We start from the raw sequence: 24,348 nt of genomic DNA, 5'->3' as shown, positions 1-24,348 counted from the left end.
CTGGATCATCTGTCCATTGATACAAGTGGGATGTTAAAGTCCCCTACAATTATTGTGTTACTGTCGATTTCTCCTTTCATGTCTGTTAATATTTGTCTTATATATTTAGGTGCCCCTATATTGGATGCATATATATTTACAATTGTTGTATCTTCTTCTTGGATTGATCCCTTGATCATTATGTAGTGCCTTTCTTTGTATCTTGTAACAGTCTTTATTTTAAAGTCTATTTTGTCTGATGTAAGTATTGCTACTCTGACTTTCTTTTGATTTCCATTTGCATGGAATACCTTTTTCCATCTCCTCACTTTTAGTCTGTATGTGTCTCTAGAGCTGAAGTGAGTCTGTTGTAGGAAGCATATATACAGGTCTTGTTTTTGTATCCATTTAGCTACTCTGTGTCTTTTCGTTGGAGCATTTAGTCCATTTACATTTAAGGTAATTGTTGATATGTATGTTCTTATTGCTGTTTTGTTAATTGTTTTGGATTTGGTTTTTTCCCCTTTCTTCTTCTTTTGTTCTCTTCTCTCGTGATTTGATGACTATCTTCAGTGTTATGTTTGGATTTTCTTTTTTGTGTGTATATCTGTTATAGATTTTTGGTTTACAGTTACCATGACGTTTTTGTATAGCAGTCTTTATATATAGATGTGATTATTTTAAGTTGATGACCTCTTAATTTCAAATGCATTTTAAAAACCCTACATTTGTACTCTCCTCCCCTCATGATTACTGTTTTTGATATCATAGTTTATCTAATTGTTTTGTGTATCCCTTAACTGCTTATTGTGGATATAGATGATTTTACTACTTTTATCTTTTAACCTCCCTACTAGCTTTGTGTGTGGGTGATTTCCTACCTCTGCTGTATGTTTGCCTTCACTGGTGAGCTTTTTCATTTTGTAATTTCTTTGTTTCTAGTTGTGGCCTTTTCTTTTTTGCCTAGAGATCATTTAACATTTGTTGCAAAGCTGGTTTGATGGTGCTGAACTCTTTTAGCTTTTGCTTATCTGTAAAGCTTTGGATTTCTCTATCAAATCTGAATGAGAGCCTTGCTGGGTAAAGTATTCTTGGTTGTAGATTTTCCCCTTTCATCACTTTAAATATATCACGCCTTCTGGCCTGCAGAGTTTCTGCTGAAAAATCAGCTGATAGCCTTATGGGAGTGCCCTTGTATGTTATTTGTTGCTTTTCCCTTCCTGCTTTTAATATTCTCTATTTATCTTTTTGTCATTTTAATTACAATGTGTCTTGGTGTGTTCCTCTTTGGGTTAATCCTGTATGGGACTTTCTGCACTTCCTGGACTTGGGTGATTGTTTCCTTTCCGTGGTTAGGGAAGTTTTTAGCTATTATGTCTTCAAATATTTTCTCAGGTCCTTTCTCTTCTCCTTCTGAGACCCCTATAATGTGAATATTAGTGCTCTAGATATTGTCCCAGAGGTCTCTTAAACTGTCCTCATCTCCACTTCACTTAATTCTTCTTATGGGGTTTTATCTTGTTTCTTCGTCTGGAACATGTTCCTCTGCCACCCCATTTTGTCTAAGTTGCTATTTGTATTTTTATATATGTGGTAGGTTAGTTACGTTTCTCAACCTTGCATAAGTGGCCTTCTGTAGAAGATGTCCTATGCATCCCAGCAGTGCACTCCCCTCTCATCACCCAAGGTATATGCTCTTGGGGTGCCCCCTAAGAGGGCTGCATGGGTCCTTCTGTTGTGGCAGCCTATGTGGGCAGTCTGGTAGGCTTGGTCGGCCCCTGGCCCAGTTGGTTGCCAAGCTCTGCCTTGTACAGATGCTGCTGGCTGCTAGTTAGTGTGGCCTGGTCACAGGGCACTGGATGCAGAACCCTAGGGGTGTCCCAGGGCTAGTGCTGGCTCACTGGTGGCCGGAGTCAGGGTCCCGAAGACTCTTGGGCTGTTGCTGATCCACTGGCAGGTAAAGCCAGGTTCAGGGGTTAGTGCCAGGCAAGCAGAGCCAGTTCCTGGAGTCTGGCTGCAGGGCCCAGGGATCCCTGAGCTCATTTCAGGTTGGAGGGGGGCAATTCCTGACACAGTTGGGTATCTCAAAGCTTGCGTTGGCCTGCTAGTGGCCAGTGCCCAGCTGGTCCCAGGGTAGGCTCTTGCCTACTGTGGGTGGGCTGGGTCTGCAGGCTGTGGGATCATAGTTTTCTTGCATCTGGTGTTTGCCCCCTGGTGGGTGAGGCTGGTCTAGAGGCTAATGTGGGCTTCCTGAAGGGAAGGGCCTATGCCTGCCCACTGGGAGGTGGAGTTGGGTCTTGGCCCTCTGGTGAACAGGGCCATGTCTAGGGGCTTTTCTAGAGGTGACTGTGGGTTCAGGAAGTCTTTAGGCAGCCTGTCTGCTGCTGGGTGGGGCTGTGTCCTTGCCCAGTTAGTTACTCAGCCTGAGGCACCCCAGCACTTGCGCCTATAGGCTTGTGGGTGGGGCTGATGAGCCAGGATGGCAGCCACCGGCAGCAGTGTTCACACAGTAGAATGTTCCCCAATATGGCTGCCACCAGTGTCTGTGTCCCCAGGGTGAGCCACAGCCATGCCCACCTCTCCAGGAGGCTCTCCAAGACCAGCAGGTAGGTCTGGCCCAGGCTCCTATCAAATTACTGCTTTTGCCCTGGGTCCCAGTGAGTGTGAGATTTTGTGTGCACCCTTTAAGAGAGAAGTCTCTATTTGCCCCAGTCCTGTGGGGCTCCCGAAATCAAGCCCCACTGGCCTTCAAAGCCAAATGCTCTGGGGGATCATCTTCCCAGTACCAGACCCCCCCAGGCTGGGGAGCCCAACGTGGGGCTCAGAACTCTCACTCCTGTGAGAGAACCTCTGTAATGTAATTATTGTCTAGTTTGTGGGTCGCCCACCCAGGGGTATGCGATTTGACTATGTTGTGAGTTTGCCCCTCCTACCTGTCTGTTTGTGGTTCCTTCTTTATGTCTTTAGTTGCAGAAGATCTTCTGGTGGTAGGTTCCAGTCTTTTTCACCAATGGTTGTTCTGCAGATGACAGTTGTGATTTTGGTGTGCTCATGAGAGGAGGTGAGCTCAGGGTCTTTCTACTCCACCATCTTGGCGGCTCTCCTATAAACTGTCGATGCTTATGTGCTCATGGTCTGGCCCTTCAGTTCACATAGAAGTGGAGCTGAGACCACGTAAGTCACCAAGGGAGCAAAGCTCAGTTCCTCGCCGGCTTCCACAAGAAACCCCCCTGCACACTGAGCATTGTCCATGTTTGTTATTATAAATTTGCTTAATATTTAGGAGTTTAGGAGAGGGGGGCTCATAGGACACACTGATTGATTCACCTTCAGCCCTTTCACTGGTTCCCTTATGCTCCTGCTTTTCCTCTTCCATCTCCTAGGTCCCTCTCCTGGGTCCATCTCAAGAACAACCCACAGACCTCTCTCCTCTGCCATGCAGAACAGTGTCCCCATATCACAGGTGGCACCTGTCCCCACTGTTCTTGTCAGACTGGCTGACCAGGAATTTTCACAAGGGCAGGCCTTTGGGTATTATTATCCTAAAGGGAAATTTTCATACGGGCTGCTAAGTAGAGGGAAAAAGACCCTTCACTTTATCCACCTTGTTTTGAGTGACCCTCTCCCACACTGCCAAATAATTATAGCTTACATTTATGGAGTACTTACTAGCTACAGACTCCTGTGCTAAGTAGACACATTCAGATTCACAGCCACTCATCACTTAACCCAGAGAAGCTAAGAGATTTGGCCAAGTCACTCAGCTAGGGGGTAACAGGGCTGGGATCTGAGCCCAGGGTGCTTCAAGCAGGAGCCCCATTACCTTTTGCTAAGTTGCATACATGGGCCAAAGTGGTGGTACCCACTGAGGCACAACCCCAGCACTTGGACACCAGGACAGTCTTGAGCTAAACCTTAGAGGACATTTCTTATTGACGAGAATCATTTCCGAGCCCCAAAGGGTCACCAGGAACAGAGCATTGGCTTCCCCCATTCTCTCTCCCATTTCCCATGGCTAGATTATGTGCAGCGTCCTGGCCTGGGGGCAGACCCTGATGATCCTTGGCAGCTCAAACACCACATCTGCCCACACATCACTTGGCTGAATGTCACCCACGCCATTGCTGATGTGGTCTCACGGATTAGGGAACTCAAGTGAAAAGCTGGCTCTGATGTAGGATTAGAAGGACCCTGCAACCTTTCCCAGCCCTCTGGACATGATGGAGAGTGACCTGGAAAATCAAATGCAGAGAAGTGTCCCAAAATAAAGGAGTCTTGTTTGAGGCAGAGTAGAACCTATTAGCTTGAGAAATTGGTCTGGAAATCTTATTAAAAGAGACAAATCGTTCCACATTCTCTCCAGACTGAAAATATTGGGGATAATAGACTTTGCTTGATGCCTTGGACCCATGTACTTCATGTCAGGATCAGAGCCAACCTCTGGCAAGGCACGATTCAATGCAGGTAATAAAGGCAATTATTTTTTTTAAATTGGCAGTTCTGATTAATTCTGGTTTCTCTGGCCAGCCACAGACTTATCTGTACCGGTCCCTCATTACTGTGAAGGTTGCAGGTCAGAAGAGCCAATGGCAAAGAGAAATGAAGTTCAAGTTGTGGATCTGTCATTACTGCACAGCTCAGCAGATGACTGCCCAGCCGCAGAGACCTCTGTGACCAGCACTCCCCACCTACACGCACGCACACGCGCACACGCACACGCACACACACACACACACCACACACACACACCTTCTTTCTCAATATTCTCAATTAACCCCCGATGGAGACGCCAGGAAAGCAAGGCACCATTGCATTATGAAACTTAATCTTGCTTACCTTTGCTATTTAAGAGGGGTGATAAGAGGAAGAATTCTTCAAATTTATATGTTAGCTATTATCATTATTGTTGTTATTTTTGTTGAGCACTGAGAGGTTCAAGAATGATATGAATCGCTGGAATGTCGTGGATGCTGGCACTCTGCTAAGGGCTTTCTTCCCATGTGTTCTCTCTTTATCCTTAGAACAGCCCTATAGGACAAGAGTTGGCCAACCTTCTCTGCAGAAAGAACCAGATTGGAAATACTTTAGGTTTTGTAGGCTGTGCGGTCTCTGTCACAACTACTCAAACCTGCCGTTGTAGCTTGAAGGCAACCACAGAAAGTATGTAAATGGCTAATATAGCTAGATTTCAGTAAAGCTTTATTTACAGAATCAGACAGCTGGCCAGGTTTGGCCAGTGGGCCATAATGTGAACAAATGTTATCCCTAAGCTGGAGTTTAGGTTCCACAGCTAGGAAGGTGGGAGATGTGTGCTTTTCTCTCCTACGGTCTCCCTCCTCCCTGCTCCTCCATTCTGCCTCTAGTTCTGGAGGAAGGATAGAATCAAAAATGTTTTTGCATGTGACTACCCAGGGTGAGTTGACTGTTCTCTGAATGAAAGGGAAAGCGATCACTTTCATGAAAACCCTGCATCCATGGTGGTTATGAGGAGGCCACTGGATTGCCGTGGGTAGCCTCTGTCCGTCTAGTTCCTTGTCTGCAAGCTCAGCATAGGCTGTGGCAGACCCCACTGAGATGCCAGGATCTCAGAAGCTTTGGTGGGTCTTTGAGTCTCAGCTACATCTTCTGGGCAACCCCCAGGTGAAAAGGCTTTCTAACACGTGGCCTCTTGGTCCATGCTGGGGTGGTCCCAGCGAGCCTGCAGCCTCAATCTTAGCTCTCCTCCTTGCCCCTGGACAGTGTCCATCTCCACGCCCCTTGGGAACCAGGAGTTGAGGAAGCATGCTTTACTCTGAGCCACAGCCTGTGCCTCCTACCTTAATATTCTTTCCCCAACTATAGTCATCTAGTGACTCAACAGATACGGGGCATAAAGTATCTGTGTCTCACTCTTGATGACGCTATAAACTAAAGGGACAATTTATGATCTTAGGCCAGGCTTAGTCTCTGCACCATTGAGAACTGGGGCCAGATTCCTCTCAGGGGAGCCGTCACATGCATTGTAGGATATTTAACAGCATCCTGGCCTCTACTCACTAGACGCCCATAGCAACCCCCAGGTGTGATCATCAAAAATGTCTCTAGAATTGCCACATGTCCCCTGGGTGACAGAGCAACCTCTGCTGAGAAGCACTGTCTTAGGTTGAGAAGCAACCACTGCCTTTTGCTCTCAGCTGTAGGTTCTAATTTCTAATTCCAAAAAAATAGGAAAGGTAATAGGCAAGATCTCTCAATACCATGTTACATTATCTTTTGGTGCAAGGTAAGCATAATTAGCCCCATTTTACACAGGAGAAACTGAGGCCTGGATGGCACAGCTAGTAAGCAGCAGAGACTGGATTTGGACCCAAGCCTGTCTGATGCCAAAACCTATGTATTTTTTAAAACTACTCATGATCTGATGATGAAATAAACACCGTGAAGGTTTTCCTAGAATGGGGAAAAGTTGCTATGATTTGTGTTGAACTAAAGATTGTAGTTGCCCTTCCTCAGAGTGTTCTATCTAACCCTTACAGCAGCACAAGGTAGACAGTATTTTCCCCATTTTACAGATGGGGAAAACTGAGGCCCAGCAAGCCTACCAAATGGTTTGAAATCAGCACAGCAAAGATGTTTAAGCCCAGTGTTTCTGTGCTCAGAGCTCTGACTTTTCAACAACCAGAAAAATGGGTAGCTGTTCCCCAACAGGAAGGCTGAGCCTAATTTCCTACATAATACTCTACCTTTCTAGCCAATGTGTCCTGCAGGCAGTAAGAAAGGTTTCATGATAAATGAAACCAATGCCCCCGGCCCCTGACCTTGGCCTTTTTCTGTGACCCCTTTCCTTACCTCAGCTCTGTATGCAGTACTGGCCTGAGAAGACCTCGGGGTGCTACGGGCCCATCCAGGTGGAATTCGTCTCTGCAGACATTGATGAGGACATCATCCACAGAATATTCCGCATCTGTAACATGGCTCGGGTAAGTGTATGGCCACCGCTGCTTCCCGGACTCCTTCCCAAAACAGATGGAAGCTGCCGGAGGAGGACCCCGCAGGCCAGCCAGGAGTCTGTGCTGTCCTCTCCTGTTCATCTCGTCCTTGGGGAAGTGATGCCTTTGCCAATTCTGGCTCCAGACCCAGCAATGGCTCCCACACACAGAGACACACAGGGGGACATCCAGCCTGCCATCTGCCTGTTTCCTGACACGCTTGCTGCCATGTAGACACAAATTCTCAGAATGTAGTGCTTCCCTGCTGTGTCGTGCTGTTTCAGCATGAGTTGATGCAGCCTTTGATTGGATCCAGTAAGCTTTGGGCTAGATGGTGGGAACACCAAGATGGAAAATAATAAGTTGCTTCCATGAGGAATTTCACTGCTGGGTGGAGGAGTATTGGGTGGGAGGGAACAGATGAGTGATCTATGAAATGATGGCTAACTAAAGTGACCTTGGTCTTTACTGGGGGCTCGTGGTGAACAGGATTCAGTCCCTGCCCTCAGAATTCGCTATCTAATGGGAAAGCGAGATGTGTTTTGGCTCATGAACTGCAGAAAGAGAGAAGAATCCTGCCCAGTATTCAGGGAAGGCTTTCCTAGAGAAAGGGGCATTTGAATTGGGTTTTGAGGACTGAGTAGACGTTTTTCAGGTAGAGGAGGGATGCAGAGCAGTCATGGCAGGAGAATCAGCGTGCACAGAGGTGTAGAGGTGGGTATGGGGATAGTGTGTGACTCCCCATGAGGACATTATAGCGTAGACCCCATTTATTCCATCTTCCACTGCAGTGCTGCAGTCTCCAGGGTATCTGGAGGGCCTGCATCCCTAAGCATCCCCAGCAGAACAGCCCTAATAGCCTCTCTGTTCTCAGCCACAGGATGGGTATCGTATAGTCCAGCACCTCCAGTACATTGGCTGGCCTGCCTACCGGGACACGCCCCCCTCCAAGCGCTCTCTGCTCAAAGTGGTCCGACGGCTGGAGAAGTGGCAGGAGCAGTACGATGGGAGGGAGGGACGCACTGTGGTCCACTGCCTGTGAGTATGATGGAGGGTCTCCAGGGCAACAGGGTGGTGGGTAATGGGACATCCTTGAGGATGCCGCTGGCCACAAATACCAGTCCTAGGCATGCCTGGCCATACCACACCCTTACAGGCCAATAGGAGGGTAGTCAAGGCATTACAGTCCTTTAATGGACTGGGATTGCAGCCATAACGCTATGTGTGGAACAGCTGATTCACAATCATTCACTTTGCTTCTTAGAACTTAAAGTGATTTGGGGAGAAGTGATGGAGAGGGCCTCACTCTTTAAAAAGGAAGTCGAATCAAAGTCTTCCCTTTTTCAGAATAATATTTCTGGAGCAGGTGGAGGCATTAATAACATCTTATCCTGGAATGGAGTTCAGTCATTTCAAAACCGGCTTATCGTGCCCCCTCTTTCATGTGGTGCACACATGTCAGGAAAATCGGAGAGCTTAAGGGAGGGATGGACAGGGGGCCCTTCCTACTCTGTCCCATGCAGTTGTTTTTTAGCCTGCTTTTTTGCAGGAGTACCTTTTATTCGTGTCTTCCCTTGCCGAGGTGACCAGCAGTTTGAGCTGTAGGAAAGCACGGGGGTGTCCTTCTGTCAACAGAGACCTTGGCATCCTTGGAGGGCAGAGGCACCACAAGAGACACTGAAATGCAGGCACTGGCCAGTGAATGGAGGGCAGCTGTCTGTACTTGAAACATCTGGTCGTTGGGTGTCCTGTGGATAAAACATCTGGGAGGTAGACTCAGTGACTTAGTTTCCATCCAGATGTTCTCTAGACACAGACCATTACATGACATCATTAGTTGCTCTTGGCAATACGCCCAGGAGTTCCAAATCTGGCAGATTCCTAAAGAGATTTTCTGTAAAGAGTTGGAGGGGTGTTTCCATGAAGATGACTTACGGAGCATCAGAAAGAAAGTGTGACAGAGGGATGACCCTGCCAAGAGCCCTCTTTCTCTATTTTCCAGGTCAGTAGGGTCTTGCTTAAACCAGGGTGTATAAATAGAGATGCGTCTTTTCGGGACTCAGCATCTGAGACCCATCCCAGCCCCACCCAAAACCTAGGCTGGCTGACCCCAGCTAACAGAGATGTCTCTGGTATTGCTGTCCTTAGCGGATGGAAAGAACTAGGAGTAAAAACACGTGCAACCTTCCGCTGTCTTCACTGGATGTGTAGGTGGACCCAGAGCATCCTTTTGGACAAGGATGCAGGCACCACACGTACAAAGACACTCTGTCTGTCCTGGGGGTTTGGGTCAGTGTGCCGTGGGTGACAGTCACATGCTGCTAGAACCAAGGAAACATCAAGCTAAGTGAGCTTTCAAAGGTTATCCCCTTCATTATGCAAATGAAGACCCTGAGGCTCAGACACAGGAAGTGACTTGCCCAAGGTCAAAGCAGGTTCACGGCACAGATGGGACTCCAAACGTAGCTCATGGCTCAGGCGAAGACTTTCACCACTGCCTTCCCTTGCATTTGCCGTCGCAGCCACCCTCCACTACTGCCGGCATGGCCTTAGGCTCGGCAGGCGCCTGACGGGTACCCAGGAAGCTTGCTCACCTTTTTGCTCTGTGTTTGTTTAGAAATGGGGGAGGCCGCAGCGGAACCTTCTGTGCCGTCTGCAGCGTGTGTGAGATGATCCAGCAGCAAAACATCATCGACGTGTTCCACATCGTGAAAACGTTACGTAACAACAAGTCCAACATGGTGGAGACCCTGGTGAGTGTCCCGAGAACTGTTCTCCAGTAGCCAGGGGCTGACCGTAGTTCCCTTGACCTGAAGAAAATAGCATCAAAGAGTAAAATCACTCAACAGCCGGATGCTTCTTGAGCACCTGCAGTCGCTGCCCTTTGCACACACAGTTACCTGCTTCCTCCCTCCAGCCTCACCAACTTCTCTTCTGCAGAGAGTCCAGATAATTCGTCTTGGCACACGCTACGTTGTTTTACTTTCTTTCCATGCCGTGGGAAAGTATCACTAATTCTGGCTTAGGGGAAGGGATTCTGGATTAGTAGAATGTGAATTATGTTTTTGACTCAGTCCAATCCTATTCTAATTAATTTATGCTCATTTTTATCATATAAAGCCTTGGGCTAGGACACTGTGAAGCAAGGGAGAGGAAGAGACAGGGGGCAGAGCTCCAGACGTTAAGAAAGACCTGGTGCAGAGATGGAGACACACCGTACACAGGGAACTTTAATGAGTCTTTAAGTCTGTGCTAAGTGTGGGCTTACCCAAAGTGAGGGCCTAAGTCTGGTCCACAGACCAGCAGCAGCAGTAGTGTCACATGGGAGCCTGGTAGAAATGTAGACTCTTGAGCCCCGCTCCAGATCTACTGAATCTGAATCTGCGTGGACAATTTTGAATTGACTGTTAGTATAGACATAGATAACGTTTCGTCCGTAATCTGTATCTCTAAACTAAATGCATTTTCCCTTTCCTTTTCGTCTTCTCTTCTCCCTCTCTGCCTCTCCTCCTCTCAGGAACAGTATAAATTTGTATACGAGGTGGCACTGGAATATTTAAGCTCCTTTTAGCCCAATGGCATGGAGAACCTGCCAGAGGCTGCTGCAGCCAAGCCCCCTTTTCTGTGAATGGCAGCAACTGGGCTCAGGCGCTAAGCGGCAGCACCCTGCCCAACTCCAGAGAGAAGACTGCTGGTCCTGTGGTCCACGGTGGGCTCTGTACCTTTGGAGGGGTCTCCAGTTGCTGTGGAGGACGCCGCCCTGAAAGGCCCAGGCTTCTTTTCCAGCCTCAGGCACGGGCCCATACAGAAGTGCACCTGTATAGCAAGGCCCGGATTTTTCAGTGCCCAGACCTCTTGCTTTTGCTCTTTTCAAATTTGTGAATCTCGAGGCAAGCTGACTGTGTGGGTACAGGGGAGTGACAGGCCTGGCAGCACTTCCTCTGCCCTGCGTCCCCTGGGCAGTGGGGGGATGTGTGCTTTCCTCCTCCACGTGGTCGTGAATATGACCGGGCTCTTGGCGGGGGTCACTGCTCTGCTGCCGTCTCCTTCAGGGACCTCTGGATCACTGGGACTTCAGGATGCTCCCGAGACCACAGCAGAGGCCCCCAGCCTCCCAACTAACCTGCATGGGGCTTGGCCCACCACCATTGTGTACCCCTCCCCCAGCCCAGGCCTTGACCTTCTGTCATTCACTGGCCAGTCCACTGTGTCCGCGGCACTCCGGGATGAAGGTTTTCTTTGCTTTTTTGTGATCAGTGGGATGGGGCAGAACTGCAGGGAACTTTGCCGCTCCTCCTCGTCTCTGTGAAAAAGGACTACCTCCCTGGGGCATGGCTCTGGCTGACCCGGCGTGTCTTGGGCGGCGGCTCCTTTGGGAGGGATGAACAAGTTAAGATTTGATGATTTTCCAAAGTGTATGTGAAAAGAAACTTTCTTTTGGAGGGTGTAAAATCTTTCTTAGTCTCTTATATCAAAAAAAGGCGGGGAGGGAAGTTTGGTTGTGTAGCTATAAGACAAATCTCTGGGGCCTGTTATCTCTCCTGGCAATGTCCTTAAAAGTTCCCAGCCAGGGACAGCACAGCCACTGAGCGAGGGAGAGATAGTCTGAAGGGCTAGTCTGAGGACACTCCATTTTGGTTGCCTTTGGGGCGGACAGATAGAGTACCAGCATAACCTCGGATCTCCAAATTTGAACACCTTCCTAGAGAAACTCAGCTGCCATCTCAGAAAATGTCATCGTGGACCCAGCTATACTTTGGTTTAAAATAGGACAAGGGGATCAGACCTGGGGAATCTAGACTCTTGCCCAAAGTATGGGTCAGTCAGTGACAGGGGGGCCCAGCACTGGCTAAGTATCTATTATATGCCAGGCTTGGCAAGTTCTCAGAACCCACCCCTGCCCTCCCTGAGCGAGCTATTCACCTGTTATCGTCCTTATTTTACAACCGAAGACACTGAGGCGTCTTCCTCAGTCATGATGTTCTGGTTTCCAAAAGGCAGATAATAGTGATGAGACTTATTTGTAATGTTTTCTTCATCCTTTCTCAGCCAAGCAATTATTATATGGAGGGAAAATAAGGCCAGAAATTTCTGAGCAGAGAACTCCACAAATGGGAATTTAATTCTTTCTTTCCAATGTCAATTTTTCTGGGAAGCTCAGAATTTCAGATATATTTTAGCAACTCATTCCCGGCTCCCCAGGAAAGCTAGTCCCATCTCATTCCTTAGCCAGTGAAAACAATTCCCTGTGCCCTCAGGCTGTGAGGTCTGCCAGCCAGGGACACTCTACCTTGGTCTCTAGCTGTTGCTTTGGGACAGTACCTGGCAGCCCCCGGGTGGCCTGGGATCCAGGAAGCTTCATCTTGAAGGCCGGTCTAGCCCCAGATGGGGCGCTGGTCTTCATCTTGAAGGCCGGTCTAGCTCCGTGAGGAGCACAGAATTCAGTAAGGCACAGTGTTCTCCCTAAAGAGCTTACTGTATCCTGGGAAAATTGAACGACAGCGCAGCTTACAAGTGTTACACGAGCCTCACAGCGAGAGAGATTCAGCGTAGAGCTTTCTAGAGGAGGTGACATCCATTCCACTGGGTAGAAAAAGGAAGAAAAGGAAACTCAGGCCAAGGGATCAGCGTGTGCAAAGACAAAGAGGTGTGCAAAATCCTTGGGGTGGGGGGGTGAGATGGCAGGAGGTCAGCCCAACTGGAGCAGAACATGGCAGGAAGTAAGCCAGGGTCAGGGGGCAAATGCTCCACCAACAGGGCAGACTTGGCCCCCGTGGGCAAGAAGGAGCCAGCGGAGCTTGGAGCGATGCGCTCAGCCCAGAGCTAGAGGAGGCTCCCTGTGGGGCCAGTGGGGCTGCCTCTTCCCTTTCATCAGACACTGTGAAAATGGTCCCTTAAGCGTATACTTTTTAATATCACATCTATTTGTCTGTCTGCTCATTATTTTGTTGCTGGATCAGGAGACGCAGCTTCTGTGAGAAACTCAGGGTCTCTGCTCTGCCACGAAGCAGGGTGACCAAGCCAGACCCCTGGGCCCATGAGGACGGGACACGGAAGGAGCCCACAGAAGCTGTTCCCGTCGGCATGGGCTCTGCAACTGTCTGGAAGTCCAGGGACACCAGACTCGATCAAGGAAGGGCTGTCACTTTGGAGGTTCAAAAGGAAGTATCTCAAAGCAAAGGAAGGCAGAGGAGCCCCACCACGAACTTGCTCTTCCCCTTTCATGGTCCCTTTCCCTGGTCCCCAGGCCCTGGCCCCCTGCTGGCCTCCCCTGGCTCTAGTCTCGGCCTTCAAGGAGCCTGTGACATAGCAGATCAGCCAGCTATATGCTCCTCTCTCAGATCTGGGCTCATCCGTACAGAATGGGGGCTGGGAGAGGTGGGTGCTGTCTAACACAAATAAACCCTAGGATTTACTCTGCTCAGGAGGGGGCAAAATAGCTGGCAGATGAAAATGACAGTGGCTTCTATCATTTCAGATGGTAGGAATTTAGAATGTGACTTTGGGGAGAAGGAATTTAGAATGAAAACTCGGGGCCATGCTGGGTAACCCAACAAGGGCCAGTGATGGTTCCCCCAGCTCAGCACCCCTGGCCCCCCGTCATTTCCTCACAAACCCAACCACCCTCCAAAGGATGCAGGGCAGTGAACAGTCTTCGGCCAGTTTACACTGGAAGACAGACACTGAGGCTCGCGGATGGGGATGCTTTCCGCAAGATCCCACGTGGCAAGAATGTGGCAGGACGTGGATGAGACGGGGCGCTGGTGCCCGGGAATTTGGACTTGATCCCTTCCCCAGGAAAGCTCCCCTCCCTCGGGGTATCCTCCCACTCCTCTACACTTACAGGGCAGGCTCACCGTTCACGACGCAGAGGGAAGTGGAACTCATGCTCTCTGGGTCTCCACGACAGGGGCCAGCCTCCTGTCTCTGGGCTGCCCGAGAGAGTCCCCTCACTTAGCACAAAGCCTCATGGCTCTCACTTCCTAGATGTGGACCCTGTTTGGAGAAGATGCAAGGAATTAACGAGAAGCCAGGTACTGTCCCCACCTGACTGCATGTCTGGCCTAGACATCTTCGGGATGTATCCTAGCTGCATTCTAACACGTTGTCCTCCCCTCCTTTCTGGTACGAAGGTCCTGGGGCCAGGGGGCTCTGAGCCTCTAGATGGCTACAGCATGCCTCCCTTTGTGGGAGCAGAAGGGATCAGCTTGCTTTTACTCTGTCTCTTTGGACGTAGCCCGGGCAGTGGCCTGCCTGCCAGATGTCAGCCTTCCCGTGCAACCAGCAGGCCCTGTGCTGGAGACTCTAAACGTGAGCTCACCGAATTCTTCCAGCATTCCTAAGAAGGGCTTCTAATTGTCACCATTTTATAGATGAGGAGACTGAGTTTCAGAGGGGTGAAATCGTTTGCCCACAGTTCCACCACAGCTAGTAAAGGAGGGAGCCAGGATTTAAACTGGTTCTTCTGACTTCAAAGACAATATTTTCCCATGTCTCAGATTTTCCCATGGGGGGCTACCTGTAACAGCAAAGACTAGAGTGAGACAGGCCCAGTGGACCTTGTAAAGCCCAAAGCAGACAATGGTAAGCTTAAAATTCCTTCAGTTTCATGTCTAGCAATTCACATAATATTTGCATTCTTCTCTAATTTAGCCTGACTTGTTTTCATAGGAGTGCATAAATATTTTTTTAACCACATGTGCCCTGGTCCCTCATGTGGCTTTGATCCCTTCAACTCAACTATGATGGACCCTAGGGAATTACAGCCCAGTCTAAGAGGCACAATGCCTGGCCATGCCGCTTCCTCCTGAGGCCAATTCTAGACTCAAGTCCAGCTCACCTTCCCCTTAGCAGATCCTGTGGTATGGGGGTACCCTGACCTCACTGTTCATGGGTTGATCTCAACTCAAGTCTCCTTCCGTTGGATACTGGAAAAAAGCCATTGAAATCTACTAGAATTACAAGGACATGCCCATCTGGAGTGGCGACGGCTGAGCGCGTAAAACCCTAAAGGGAAAGGAGATGATGAACACAGCCTTACTCAGCAGGTTCCTGAATGCTGGGGCCTCTAAGAGGCGGTGCCCTTCGTCTAGGTAGAGTCACATGGTTGCTAATGGGGGCCGATCTGAGGACACACTTCACATGAGGGGCTGGAAGCCTCGTCGCTTTACTTCAACCCCACGTACTCACTGGGTTCTTACAACATGCAGGGCCCTGGAGGGGGCGCCATCAGGAAGCTCAGCTTACCGTGGCACGGTCCATCCCTTGGTGAGACATGGGGTTGTGATAGAAGGACTCAGGCTTTGGTTCTAGTCCAGCCCAGCCATTTCTTGGCTGTAGCATGTTGGGCCAACCAACCAATTAGTGGGAAAAGATGTAGAAAGAGGAGCCTCAGCCAGGTAGAAGGGGTGGGTCGATTTGGAGAGCTTTGGGTAGGAAAACAGAAAGGCAAAGCCTAGAAGTTTGGACCCGATAGGACTGCTCAGAACCAAGGTTGCCTATGGCCTACGGGGCAAAGTGGTCACTTCTGTGACACAGTAGGATGGGGGATGGAGAGGGACTGGCCAGAACCACTTGGAACAAAGCTGTTGCTTTAGGATGTGTCTCAGTGTCTTGGAGAAAAGATGATAATTTTCCCTCTGAGCCATCATGTTTATTCATCATCGGTGCCCCGTTGGTAAGCTAGCTCCTGGTGTGTATCCTCACCACGATCTACATTTCCTCAGTTGTGGTGTGAATCCCTGTTGTGTGCATAGCGGTGTTCAGTCTAGCAAGGGCGCTGCAGACAGAAGTGAGGCCCAGGGAGGAGCAAACAGTTGCTCACCATGTCATCTTTGCAGGAGTAACTGCCCAGCCCAGATCCAGTGACACTGAAGGAGAGGGCAGCTCCCCTGTACCTCACAGGGGATGAAGAAAACCCCCTTCACTTAGCCTGCTTCTGGCCTCTCCTGGGCTGGACAGAGAGGCCATCAGCACCAAGTTGAGTCAGGAGTAATGCCATGGAAAACACGGGTGAGCCTGTGGGTAAGATGACCACGATGCTAATTCTAAACCACAAGGCCAGCACACTGTGCTGGGCCAGGATCCCTGGGGACAGGTGGTCAACCCAAGCTGCAGGGCAGAAGATGAGACATGAGTCACACGGTGGCCGCTGCATCTCCAAGCCCTGACTTTCCTTCCCCGCCATCTAACTAGTCTGAGCTCCTTCTCAGCCCATGATGCCAGCTCCAAATCACAGCCAAATAAAACAGGGAAATAAGTAATGTGAATCCAGTATAGAGGGAACCAGCTAAGACTCAGCCTTGTTCCTATATCCCCATGCAAGGGTTCCGTGTTGGAGGTTTTCAACAGAGACATGCCTAGCAGTGATAAAATGCAAGGCCTTGGCTTCCATCCATCCAGGATCTGCCTTTGAGGTCATCCACTGTCTGAACAGCAAGGAGAGAAGTCAGTGGCAGAGAGTGGAGGAGGCTCCAGTTTGTCAGAGTCATGGGTACGATCCTCAGAAGCACAGAGAGATGTCTAAGCCATACTTAGGCACATGAACACTCTCTCTCCTGGTTTACTGGTAACCATAGACTTCTGCGTCACGCTGGCTGGCTGTACAACACTCTTGTAGGTACCAAGACCATCTCTTGCATCCCTCCTGCCTGCCTCCAGAAGAGGTGGAAAAAGGTCATCAAAGAGGCCACATTCACCCCCTCAAATCCACCCAAGAATGTTAGGTCCCCAGGAGGCGGGGTCAGCACCATAATGGTAGACCCCAGGCTTAGCATCCTAGTTATCTAAGAGGTTGGGCTAGTCGCTGCCGTTGACACAAAGATGTAGGACTCAGCATGGGCATACTGTAGAGTAAAGCTGCTGGGGCAGGGTTACCATGGAGCTTCCGTAGGTGTCTGAGAGCTGCTCTGGGCAGTGGGATTTGGACCCTGATCCCTGGTTGAAATGTTCAGAGAATGAGGGTCTGCGGTCCTTAAGAGTGTTGGTCAGGAAGGTATTGGTATGAAAGCCTGGAGCTCAGAGTAATTATTATACTTTATGGTTCCTTGGTGAATGGGATGCTTAGATTTGGGGGAGGAAAGGGATTACGAAGCAACCAGCCAAAACTGCAAAGTTGAGTTCCTGTACACATACTTCTGTGCCTTCGGGCTTATGAATACAAAGCAGTGGGCCCCCTTTGTGATGGTCCAACAAATTCTCAGTGCCCACCGTGCACCTGTCTCTCCCATGGAAGATTAATGATATAGGCTGTTCTTTGGACCAAAGCCTCCAGGGCAGTCTGGAGGCTCAGAGGGCAAAGGCGTGACATCCCAGGTCAGATCAGACTTCTGAAGAGTTAGGCAGAATACCAGTGCCCATACCCTCCACAGGCCTGCAGATCATTAGATAAATTCAAGCACAGTTTGCTAGTCCCGGATCACTCCTATGAGCGGAACTAGGACCAATGGGTGAAACTTCATAGCTGTAAGAGAGAACTTGCTATCTGCCAGAGATGAGCTTTCTGTCTCAGCAGCCGTTCAGCAAAAGCCAGGCATCTCTTTAAAGGGAAGAAGGAGCTTTGCTGAGATGGCCTTTAAGTTTCTACCACCTTAGATGAGTGAGGTATTACGGAGCTGGGACCTTGTTTGAACGCCTTCCTTCCTGCAGAGCACAAAGCCAAGCAGGTTGGGCTTGCTTTGTGCTGGTTGAAGCCCCTACTCTCCTGCTGCCCCCGCACCATGCAGGCCAAGATGCTGCTCTAGCCACGCAACGAAGGCTCATCCAGGCTGGTTATCACCAAACAGCCCAGAGAGAGCAGCTGCTTTGCCATAGAACCCAGGCCCACCAAGATCTGTGATGAGACCAGTCATAATTTCAATCCACTGGCCAACAGGGCCATCAGTGACAGCCGGAATCAGTAAAGGTCCAAGTAGGACCCAGAGTGGGGTTTTGCTTACCATACACATTAACTCCAGAGGTGAATTCTACCCCTCCCCTCCCCAGCCGAGGCCTGTTAGAGCAAATTGCAAAAGCAAAAGCACAGTGACTCAGTTGACATGTGATCATAATCATCCCCGGTACATCCATTTCATTGCCAGGTAGATCCTGAACTAGCCCAGGCTAATCCAGGCTAACCCATATTGGCAATCAGACTCAAAAGCACTTTTCTACCTTCTCTTTCCACCCTACATCTTACTAGCCAATGAAAGGCAAAGAGTTGGGGCTTCTACCATTGCCTTGGCCACTGAACACCATCATAGCCCCATAAGGGCCATCACGGGGTTCCCATCAACTCCAGGGAGACTGACATTTTCACGTCCACTGGGCATATGATACTGCATGAGACCAAAGTCTCCACACTGTTTGCAGCCTCTTCCACGAATCCCAATGGCCTGCACTTGTACAGTTTGGGTGTTTGATAGATAAAGCACGTATGAGAAGAGAAAACAAAATAAATCAACTTTTTAAAAAAGCCAGCACTGTGCTGTCAATGTTCTTTTTTTTTTTCCTTTCCAATTCTAGCTTCAAAAAGCAGAAGGTAAATAATGTCAGGTCAATGAATATCAGATATATTTTTTGACTGTACATTACAGTGAAGTGTAATCTTTTTACACCTGCAAGTCCATCTTATTTATTCTTGTAAATGTTCCCTGACAATGTTTGTAATATGGCTGTGTTAAAAATCTATACAATAAAGCTGTGACCCTGAGATTCATGTTTTCCTAAGATATTCGCACTGGTGTCTTCCTGAGGTTGGGTAGGGTGAGGCGGAGACAAGTCGAAGGAGGAGGAGAAGAAAAGCCTGTTACTGACTAGATTTCTTTATGTTCATTTAATCCTCACATCTATGATGCAGGAAATATGTATTATCCCCTCTTTGCAGATGGGAATAGTTGAGGTTCATAGATATTAAGGGATATTTCATGATTTCATATTGCACCTGTAAAAGGGTTGGGTCTCAAGAGTTTTTCTCAAGTGGGGTCCACAGAGTGCTGGCATCAGAATCACACCAGAAGTTTGTTAAACAGACAAATTTTTAAGACCCTACAGAATCACAGTTTCAGGATCTGCATATTAACAAACTGCCTGGATGTATCAGCTAGCTATTGCTGTGTAACATACCACCCAAAATTCAGTAACTTTAAACAACAGTCTTTCATGGTGGTCAGCTGGGGCTTAAGCTAGGCTGAGCTCAGCTAATCTCAGCTGGTCCACTCATGTGTCAGCTAAGGACTCTGCTCCAGGCCAGGCTTGCCTAGGACATCTTGGCTGGTGCAGCCGTGTTCCATGTGTCTCTTACTCTCCTCCTGGGACCAGCAAGCTAGCCTAGGCATATGCTTCTCCTGGTGATAGCAGGAACACGAGAAAGTCTGATCACATAAGTTGTTCTGAGTCATGTCTGCAACATCCCATTGGACAAAGCTGGTTGCACAGCATACTCAGAATCAAGAGTCAGGGGAAGATAACTCCATCTCTTGACAAAGACCTCACTTCTCAATGTTGCAATAAATGCTGAGATTAGGTACCAAACCATTGGTGCCAGATGCAGACTTTAAACCTGTCATCTCAGAGCGTGGTCCACAGACCACCCACATCAGTTCACCTGAGAAGCTTCTAAACATGCAGAATCGGATTGAGTAGGTCCAGGATGGGTCCCAGGAACCTGCATGCTTAACAAGTGCCCCAGGTGATTGTAATGCATGCTGAAATTAAGCAAGCACTCTTCCAAAAGCTCTTAGAAGGGGATAGATAGGGGACAAGGAGACAAACCAGTTCCCAAACTAGGGTATGAGGCTGCCAATCTCTGATGCACATGATGCAATGCTCTCTGCTTTCCAGGTAAGCAGAAGAAACAGCTGGAACCAACTCCTTGGAATTGACTGGCTTCCCAGTTCTTTGTACGTATCCAGATATAAGTACAAGCTGGAAGCGTGAGCCATAGGGCCAGAGCCCTGGTTCACTTTGTTCTCGTTCAGCCTTAGGAACCCTGGCAGTGTTCTCCAACCTAAGAGACCTAGATGTAGTATCCACCCCTGGCAAGCCAAGAGCCTGGAGAACGCACGCTTCCCAACTCAGGTCCTAAGAGGGGAACCCGGTGGCCAGCCAGCTCGTAATCCTTGTCCCTTTTTCCTTGGTCATGGTAATCTCATTTATTCTGCCTGCTATGTTTATTCTTTTGCCACAAATGTAATAGTTGATATTGAGAACATTAAATTAGAAAGAAGAAAAAAAATCTCACGTATCTCCTAATAAAAATACTTTGGGGCGTATCATCTTCCCTCTCAAAATGGAAATAACCTTTTAAAGAGTTATTATAAAAGTAGCATATACTCACTTGAAAGAATTCAAAGTAAAGTTTTTTGAGGCATGAGGTAAAAGTCACCACTCTCAAAGGTACTTGTTAATATTTTTTGCTATTGCAGACCTTTCTATACATATATAAATATACATAAATTTTCTATATAAATGGCATATATATGTGTGTGTGTGTGTGTGTGTGTGTGTGTATATATAAAAGTTCTGAGACAGGCTTCTTTTCACTTAACACCATGCATGCCATGGTCATATTTCCATGGCAGTATGCTTTTGGGCCCCCATTAACAGTGAGGGACACCCACCCCATGTGTGCCAACCCTGGAGATGGGCCAGAGTGACACAATTCTCTTTACATATCTGTTGGCGGCCTGGCCAGGCCCTCCTGTCTGGCTAGACCTGGAGTGTGGGTCCATATCAAATCTCAGAGCACCTTGCTTGGACGCTGATGGGGACCTCCCGTTTGGCTTAAGATCTTCCTCTAATTCCAAGGGTTCAAGCCTCCGGTCAGAACTCTGGGACATAGAAGCCCTCAGACCCTTGAGGACATGGCATGAGGTCACCAACATGCCATGCAATAGGCAAGAAGGGGGATTTGATTTTCTTGGGCAGGGTTTGGGGCAGGGGTGGGTAAGGAGAAAGGAACCAGGAGAAACGCAAAAGAAGCCGGCAAGACAGATAGGGTTAAGGAAACCACTCTTGGTTAATTTTAGAAAAATTTTGACCACTTAATCTTTAGGAAATGCAACTAGACTCCACAAGGATTTGGCCTAAGTAGCTTTGTCCTAAATTCTAGCAAAGGGACTGAACCTGAAATGTCCAATGACATGTAGGTGGGATACGGCACCCACAGAGAGATGACACCCATAAACTGAAAATGTGGAGACAGAGAGGAGCAGAGGAATATAACCGACAGAAATCAGCAGAATCCGAGGTGGATTTCAGTTTTCACAAGCCATGGATTAGGCCTTGGAATGAAGTTGAACTAGTTATTCAAGGACCTCTGGAGTATATGGCTGGATAGAGAGACATACAGAGAAATACAGATGCATAGATAGAGAAAATAAATTGAGTATATAAATGAATGAAAGACTACATCAGTTATTAACAATGGTTATCTCTCATCCTAGGGAACATAGGTAATTTTTGTTCTCTATGATTTTCTGTATTTTCTAAAATTTATATTACTTTCATACATAGAAAAACGAATTCTATAAAAAGGTGGGGACAGCAGAACATAGAAAAGCGAAAGCAGGGTAGAGAAGATGATGCCAAGATTGAAATCATACCCAAAAGATTTGCCACACACCTGGATCAAGAGCTTCAAAAACTTGGCACTGCCCGTCTACCCAAGAAGGAGAACACAGTCAGTCAACTCAGTGTCCAAAAGTGAAAAATAAACCAGTTGCTCAGCATCAATAAAAGTATTTCTGCTACAGGGGCTGGAAGTTATTTTTCCCATGGACCCCCTTAATAAAGAATGGCTTCAAACAACGTCCTTAGCAGAATGCAACACATTTCCCTCCCTGAAGGCTGATGGCGTCCTGCCATAGAACAACTCGGTGAAATCTCTTTACCGGAGGACCAAAAGGAAGGGGCCCACACACGGTTCTCTGCAAGGTGCAGGTTTGCAGAATCTTAGGTACTACACGGCTTGAGCATCACCCTGCTCTCCTCTCTGAGTGTCTGCGAGCTGGAGACTTTTATCCCAGACAACAACGAGCAAAGCAGCTATCTCAGTTGCTGGTTGAATTTGGAACCAGGGTTTAAGAGCCGGCCGAGCCAGGAAGAAGACTCACATCTCCTTTTGAATGATGAGGACCCTAGCAGCTCTATGTGCCTCAATAGAAGGTGAATTCATCCCCCTATGGGGTGGGCAGGGCAGGGGGAAGAAGCCATCCTCATTCCAGGTGATGATCATAGCTTACTCCATTCTCACCCTGCTCTCCTCCAAAATACCTACAAATACATAGTAAATGCTGGAATCTTGGCCACCAAGCCACTGAGTGAGTCTGGAAGGAGTTAACTCTGATTACAAGACACAAGGAGCTAAAATGAGGATTATCAGCAGTGGTTGATGATGAATCATGTTTTGCCACCTAGAAGATGGAAAGAAGCCTCAGAGAAGATGAAGCGGTTCATCCCTCCAGATGGTCTGCACTCACTCAGAAAATGGGTCAATCATCCATGTCTATCTCCTGGGAGATGAAATGACATTACAAGAAACCTCTATGGGAGGGTGAATGGCCTGGAGCAACTTGCAGAAAAGCATGCTGAGGATTTTAGCTTTCACGCTTCCCTCCATTCAGAGCACCCCAGAGCGAGGCAGGGGGAGGAGGGAGCGCCTTGTCAGTTGAGTATGTCCAAGATCGGGTAAAGCAGATGCTACACGACCAGATAAAGCAGATGCCTACTGTATCACTTTGAATATTCTCAACCTCACCTTTTACCCCCTACGTGTGGCTGTGGTGGCCATTTCCAAGCAGGTCTGCAGGTTTCACGTGGGGGCAGCCCAGGCTGAGAACACCCCTCAGACAGGCTCTGCACCTCTCGTTTCCTGCCCCATAGTTTCTGATGCTGTCCTCTGTGATGCCCACAGGAACCCCCTTAGCACTCATCTGTGTGCTACCCAGAAATGTCGGGGAGCCACCATTGACCAATAGGAGACTGGAGCCTGTAGGCAGATGCTTCCTCCTTTCTTTCTTCTGAAGGCCGTTCTGAGCTATATTTTAGGTTACTTGTCAAATGGTCCCAGAACAAGCAAACAGACCCTTGGAGGAATAGCGAACTCTGTAACACAGCCTGTACTGCCTCTCCCTCCCTCCTCTGATGTACACCCCGTAACCTCATGGATCCCTGGAATCATACCTCCATATCAAACTTTGTATCAGGCTTATGCATTTCTGGGAACACTGAGAAACTGGGCTTAAGCTGTGCACACAATACTCCATCCTCTAGCTGTTAGTCTGAGATGGGACCCTGCCAACACACAGAGAGGGCTGCCAGTTGTCCGGTTAAGCTTTTGATCCAAGGACAAAAATGGACTTGGTGTAAAGTGATTCATATGGGAGACGCTATACTCACGCCCTAGGATCATCCTATGTGACATGATGTTAATTTTCTACTCAGATTTAGGAACAGGAGTTCTGCCGTCTCATATTTTCGTTGAAAACAGTCAGCTTGCCCAGTAGACAGTAAGAAGGACCATAAGTGGCCCCACAGGGGCCCTACTGTGAGTACTAGCACAGTGGTGGGTAGTTGGCCCGTGGGATGGGGGAGTATCTGGACTGGGGGTCCATGCCCACAAAGTCGGGAGCCCGCAGCTATACTGACTCTCAGCTTGTGGCAGCACAGCCTGCAGAGGCAGCGGCCCCCTAATGGGGGAAAATGTGCCAGGGGAAGATGGGGGAGAGGGGGGTTCCAGGAACCTCTTCACGGCGGCTGAAACTCCCTGTGCTGAGAGCCCCAGCTTTGGCTAAGCCCCTGCCCTCCCAGGCAGTCGGATTCCTGAACTGGCAGAAAAGATAACAGCAAATCTTAACTTCCTTTCCTTCCCTCTTGCACCCTCCACCGTGCTCTCCAGAAGCTCCCAACTCTGTGCAAGTTCGGAACTCCCCTTGTAAGGATGAGCAAACAGGAGAACACCAGACACATGAAAAGATGCAAGAGTTCAAAGCAGAGGTGTTTACTTTAAGGAATGAGGGAAAGTGCCTGCCTATGAAATCAAGTCCCTGCCAGGAAAAGGAAGACATTTTACAACAAATACAAATGCAGAAAAACACTAGATTTGATAACTGATACTAAGAACTTTTTTTTTGTTGCTGTATCCAGCAAAACAAATTGCTGATAACTTTAATCAAGGTAAAATGCAAATACTCAAAATTAGGAAACAGGAAAGGGACAAAACAGCGAATGAGGAAATTATACAGCATTATGAAAGGATATGATGAATAACTCTGGCTAGTAAATTTTTAAAAATTGGTCAAGTGGGTGATTTTGGAAATGTATGAAAATTGGTAAAGAAATAGAATACCTGAGTAGACCAATTATCAGAGAAAAAAATATAGAAGTTATTTCTTTCCTAAAAGATACAAGAACAGATACTTTG

At 48.3% G+C, this 24,348-nt stretch overlaps 1 protein-coding gene across 1 annotated transcript in view; it reads left to right on the top strand.

Annotated features, from left to right (window-relative positions):
- Window positions 1–10,550, top strand: part of PTPRT (protein tyrosine phosphatase receptor type T) — an 803,133-nt gene extending 792,583 nt beyond the window's left edge. The window contains exons 28-31 of the mRNA XM_057529518.1: window positions 6,825–6,938; window positions 7,822–7,985; window positions 9,565–9,700; window positions 10,465–10,550. Of these exons, the coding sequence (XP_057385501.1) occupies window positions 6,825–6,938; window positions 7,822–7,985; window positions 9,565–9,700; window positions 10,465–10,518 (468 nt within the window). The 3' untranslated portion in view covers window positions 10,519–10,550. The remainder of the gene's footprint in view (window positions 1–6,824; window positions 6,939–7,821; window positions 7,986–9,564; window positions 9,701–10,464) is intronic.
- Window positions 10,551–24,348: the final 13,798 nt, after the last annotated feature.

This window comes from Balaenoptera acutorostrata, chromosome 15, assembly GCF_949987535.1.
Source record: "Balaenoptera acutorostrata chromosome 15, mBalAcu1.1, whole genome shotgun sequence".
Lineage (NCBI taxonomy): Eukaryota > Metazoa > Chordata > Mammalia > Artiodactyla > Balaenopteridae > Balaenoptera > Balaenoptera acutorostrata.
Note: the sequence above shows the minus strand (reverse complement) of the source record. Positions and strands in the feature narration are given on the sequence as shown.